The sequence below is a fragment of the Cannabis sativa genome, chromosome X (genome assembly GCF_029168945.1).
Source record: "Cannabis sativa cultivar Pink pepper isolate KNU-18-1 chromosome X, ASM2916894v1, whole genome shotgun sequence".
Classification (NCBI taxonomy): domain Eukaryota; kingdom Viridiplantae; phylum Streptophyta; class Magnoliopsida; order Rosales; family Cannabaceae; genus Cannabis; species Cannabis sativa.
Window position 1 is genome coordinate 82888757 of NC_083610.1, and position 5975 is coordinate 82894731.

Below are 5975 nucleotides of genomic sequence, written 5' to 3' on the forward strand. Positions count from 1 at the left end.
CTTTACTTTACAAGTTTAATTATTTGTCTTAATATATTGCTTGCCATACTACTTGCTTTTACTTGATTAATTGACTAATTGCATAATTCTGTGTTAAAAGTTTTAATTTTCCGAAATTAGTTTAAATTTCCAATTCACCCCTTCTTGGAAACATATCTTGGGCTAACAATTGGTATCAGAGCAAGGGCTCAAATTATTTGATTAGATTTAACAATCTAGAGCATGGCGTTTCCAAGTAATTCACAAAATAACATGTTAGAAGGTTTTAGCACAAATAGAGCACCATACTTCAATGGAGTAGATTTTCCTTATTGGAAAATTAGAATGGAAACTTACCTTCAATCTATTGACTATGATTTGTGGCATATTGTGTCTAGTGGTCCTTGTGTTGCTAAACATGTCATAAATGGTGTTGAAGTAATTAAGACTTATGAAGCATATGATGAAAATGATAAGAAAATGCTTTCTAAAAATGCTAAAGCTAAATATGCTCTTATATGTGGTTTGGATAGAGATATTTTTAAAAATATTGAACAAGCCTCTACCGCTTATGATATGTGGAAAATGCTTGAAGTTACTCATCAAGGAACTAGTGCTATGAAGGAAACTAAAATTCAAATTTATTCCACTCAATATGAGAACTTTAAGATGAAATCGGATGAAACCATTGCTAATATGTATACTCGCTTCACTACAATTACTAATGGTTTGAACTCTCTTGGCAAGGTACTTACTCAAAAGGATATGGTGACCAAGATTTTGAGAAGTCTCACCAAGGCTTATCAAGGAAAGGTGGTTGCCATTCAAGAAGCCAAGGATCTCTCAACACTTCCCTTGGAAGAACTAATTGGCTCACTCATGAACCATGAAATTTTCATGAGTGCTCACAGAAGAAGAGGAAGTTGAGAAGAAAAAGAAGACTATTGCATTCAAGTCTTCCTCCTCACATGCCATTAGTGAAGAAGATGAGGAAAGCTTATGTAGTGACATGGAGGACTTGGCTCTCTTCTCTAAGAAATACAAAAAGTTCATGAAATTCAAAAAGAACTTTGGGAAGAAGCCACAAAGAGGGAGTGACTCAAAAGAAAGAAAAAGCAAAGATGATCCACCAATTTGATTTGAATGCAAGAAGCCCGGACATATGAAGATGGATTGTCCAATGAGAAAGAAGAACAAATACAAAGGAAGGGCAATGTTGGCGGATTGGCTCAATAGTGACGAAGAGGACTCCGAAGAAGAAGGAAAGAATGAAGTGGCAAACATGTGCATGATGGCACTTGATGATGGGGTAAGCATTTCTAACCAAAATGATTGTGATAGCGAAAATGATGATGATAACTTAGATATGTCATATGATGAGTTGTCTAATTCATTTAAGGAACTATTTGATGATTTTGGTAAATTGCTTGTTAAAAACCAAACCCTTAGAGAGAAGACCAACATGCTTTTAAAAGAAATTGAGATTTTGAAAATAAATGAAAAAGAACTTATAGCTAAATCTCAATGTGCTACATGTGCTTCACATAAGAAAGAAATTATTGATTTGAAAGCCCATGTGAGAAGCCTAAAAAATGACATATACACCTTCACTAGAGGTAAGGAAGGCTATGATCTCATGGTGGGAAACCAATCATGTGGTTTTTCAAAAAATGGTATTGGTTATGATCCTAGTAAGAAACAAAAATTTTTGAGAAACTTTTTTGTGAAATCATCTAGTCTACCTCACTTTACATGCACATATTGTAACCGAGATGGTCATACTATTTCCTATTGTCATGTAAAGAAATTTGCATATCTAGGCAAGACTAAATGGGTACCAAAGGGTTCTAGAACTAACATGAATGGACCCAAAGTTATATGGGTACCAAAAGCCAACAAATGAACTTGTTTTTGTAGGAATCAACAAGAAAGAGCCAAAGCTTATGGTTCTTAGATAGTGGATGTTCAAAGCATATGACCGGTGATCCATCAAGATTTTCAAGCTTTAAAAGCAAGGAAAGTGGCTTTGTCACTTTTGGAGACAATTCAAAAGGAAAAATCTTGGGCATTGGTGATATCGGTAACATATACTCTCCATGTATTAAAAATGTGCTTCTTGTTGATAATCTTAAACATAACTTGCTTAGTATTAGTCAATTATGTGATATAGGTTTTCGTGTTATGTTTGGATCCTCAAAATGCTCCATTGAAAATGTTTCAACCAATGAAGTTATTTTCCTTGGAGTAAGGAAGGATAATGTGTATGTTATTGATGTTGATTCTTTTGATAGTAAAAATAAATGTTTAACCGTTATGAATGATAATTCTTGGTTATGGCATAGAAGATTAGGACATGCTAGTATGGATTCTATTTCAAAATTGGTTAGAAAAGATCTTGTTATTGGTTTGCCATCTATTCCGTTTGTTAAAGATAAACTTTGTGATGCATGCCAATTTGGAAAACAAATTAAAACATCTTTTCATTCCAAGAAAGAAATTTCAACTACTAGACCTTTGCAATTGCTTCATATTGATTTATTTGGTCCTTCTAGAATTGCTAGTCTTGGTGGTAAATACTATGCTTTTGTAATTGTTGATGATTTTTCAAGATTTACTTGGGTTATTTTCTTGACTCTTAAAAGTGATGTTTTGGAAAACTTTGTCAAATTTTGTAAAAATGTGCAAAATGAAAAAGGATATTCTATTACCTCCGTTAGGAGTGACCATGGTGGTGAGTTTGACAATGATGCCTTAGAATTGTTTTGTGATGATCATGGTTTTAACCATAACTTTTCGGCACCAAGAACTCCACAACAAAATGGAGTTGTCGAAAGGAAGAATAGAACAATTCAAGAAATGGCTAGGTCAATGCTAAATGAAATTTCATTACCAAAATATTTTTGGGCCGAGGCCGTCAATACCTCTTGCTATATTTTGAATCGTGTTTTCATTAGGCCCAACATGAATAAAACCCCTTATGAGCTTTGGAAAGGAAGAAAACCCAACATTGGTTATTTTAAAGTTTTTGGATGCAAATGTTACATTTTAAACACCAAGGACAACCTTGGAAAATTTGATGCGAAATCCGATGTTGGAATTTTTATAGGGTATTCAACACATAGTAAAGCTTATAGAATTTACAACAAAAGAACTAATGTTGTTGAAGAATCTATTCATGTTGCTTTTGATGAGACTAACCCGCCTACAAGCAAAAGTTTAGATGATGATGTTGTAGGTTTGGGAGATGAGGTTCAAAATCTCGAAATTGGAGAGACTTCCAATGCTCCTTCACAAACTCCCAAAGAGGAACCACCCGTGGAAAAGGTAAATGAAAGCCAAGGTATGAACTCTAACCTTCCACATGAGTGGAAATTCAAAAGTGCTCATCCTATAGACCAAATTCTAGGTGATCCTTCTCAAGGTGTCACTACTAGAAACTCCCTTAGAAACTTGTGTAATTTCATTGCTTTTATTTCTCAAATTGAACCAAAGAATTTTAAAGAGGCTGAAGTTGATGAATTTTGGCTTCTAGCTATGCAAGAAGAAATAAATCAATTTATAAGAAATAATGTTTGGGAGTTAGTTCCAAGACCGTCACATCAATCGGTGATTGGAACAAAATGGGTCTATAGAAATAAGGTAGATGAGCATGGGGTCATTGTGCGTAACAAGGCTAGATTAGTGGCCCAAGGTTACAATCAAGAAGAAGGAATTGATTATGAGGAAACCTTTGCCCCGGTAGCAAGACTTGAGTCCACTAGAATGTTGTTAGCTTTTGCATGCCACAAGAATTTTATCTTGTATCAAATGGATGTAAAAAGCGCATTCTTAAATGGGTACATTATGGAAGAGGTTTATGTCTCTCAACCACCCGGTTTTCAAAATCATAAATACCCTAACCATGTTTACAAATTGAAAAAGGCTTTATATGGTTTAAAGCAAGCTCCTAGAGCTTGGTATGAAAGATTAAGCACTTTTCTTATTTCAAATGGTTTTTCAATGGGAAAAGCGGATAATACACTTTTTATAAAAAGAAAATCCAAAGACATTATTATAGTACAAATTTATGTTGATGATATTATCTTTGGTGCTACTAATGATGCTCTTTGTGAAGAATTTTCTAAGTGTATGCATAGTGAGTTTGAGATGAGCATGATGGGAGAACTCAACTTTTTTCTTGGACTTCAAATCAAGCAACAAAAGGATGGCATATTCATAGGTCAAACTAAGTACATCAAGGATCTCCTTCAAAAGTTTGACTTGGCAAATGCAAAGTCCATGAATACACCCATGAGCACATCCATAAAGATGGACAAAGATGAAAGCGGTAAGAATGTGGACATCACCAAGTATCGAGGTATGATTGGCTCTTTATTATATTTAACCGCTAGTAGACCGGATATTTTGTTTAGTGTTGGTCTTTGTGCTAGGTACCAATCTTGTCCTAAAGAATCCCACTTAAGTGCCGTTAAAAGAATATTTAGATACTTGATAGGCACAATGAATCTAGGACTTTGGTACCCCAAGAACTCAAACTTTGAAATAGTTAGCTACTCGGATGCCGACTTTGCCGGTTGTAAGACGGATAGAAAAAGTACTAGTGGAACTTGTCACTTTTTAGGAAATTCCTTAGTGTCATGGTTTAGCAAGAAACAAAACTCGGTAGCTCTATCCACAACCGAAGCCGAATATATAGTCGCGGGTAGTTGTTGTGCACAAATACTTTGGATGAAACAAACTCTTAAGGATTTTGATATTAATTTTGAATGTACACCCATAAAGTGTGATAACACTAGTGCCATTAACCTCTCTAAGAATCCAATATTGCATTCTAGAGCCAAGCATATTGACATAAGGCACCACTTCCTTAGAGATCATATCCAAAGAGGTGATATTATGCTAGACTTTGTAAGCACCGAATTCCAATTAGCGGATATATTCACCAAGCCTCTTAGTGATGAGAGATTTAGTTTCATTAGAAGAGAGCTAGGCATGACCAACTTAAATGAAATATAAGGTTTGCTAGCTATAAAAAATTTCATATCTCTTTACTTACTTATTTATGCATAATTGTTCCAAATATGATATTAATGAGATTTATATGCATAGATGTGAAAATTTATTGATACTTGACCTATATGAACTATCCTTGTTGAAAAACTTAAAATTATAGGTCAAAATGTGGATTTTTGGTGAACTTTGGACTTGTTTTTAAACAAGTGAACATGTGAATTTTTGCATATTTGATTTTCTTATGTGTCTATATGCTTGAATATGTGAAATAGAGTGTATTTAGTATGCCTATAGGTTTGCCTTGATTGAAATTTGCATGAAACAAATTTTTGGTACCTCACTTGTTGAATTTTTAGATTTTTAGGCCTAAAAGAGTGTTTTTCGCCAAACTCTCTCATTTTTCAACATTTTTCGATTCCGTAAGTTTGTACACCTCACATTTTATTTTATAAAACTGCTGGAAAAAGAATTTTTCAATTTCGTTGCATAAAACTCATTTTTGGTACGGTTCTAGTTTTCTTGGCAATTTTCGAAAAACTTACCGTAAATCGTCATTTTTCATTATTTTTTAGATTTTCTTGTTTGAGCAATTTTGTTTTATCATATTAAAGGTATTAGAATTGGTTTGGGGTCATTTGGGTCAAAATTGAATTTTTTAGCACGTTTTTAGGATTTTTTTTTTGCTGGTCCTGTACCAACCGGAATTCCGGTTGTACCATCCGGAATTCCGGATGGCACAGGATCAGCAACAGGGGTGTTTTTGTCCTTTTATTGCGATTTTTTCCCTTTTTAAACCCTACCACCGAATTTTTTCTCCCCCATTCAGTTTTTTTAACCCTAATACAGCAGCCACCATCTCTTTCTCTCTAAAATTCTCTCTTTCAAAGCCTCACTCTCATCTTCCAATAATTAAAAAAAAAAAAGAGAGAAGTGTGTTCTTCAATGGCTTCCTCATCAAGAGCTCCCAAGAGAATGGCTAGTGC

At 34.3% G+C, this 5975-nt stretch overlaps 1 protein-coding gene across 1 annotated transcript; it reads left to right on the top strand.

Moving 5' to 3' along the window:
• Positions 1–264: 264 nt before the first annotated feature.
• Positions 265–5538, top strand: LOC133032407 (uncharacterized; the record flags this gene model as incomplete). Its single annotated transcript, XM_061106340.1, has 3 exons — positions 265–867; positions 1930–3400; positions 3722–5538. Coding segments are annotated over 3 exons (3348 nt in total), but the record flags the coding sequence as incomplete, so codon positions are not given.
• Between the last annotated feature and the right edge of the window lie 437 nt (positions 5539–5975).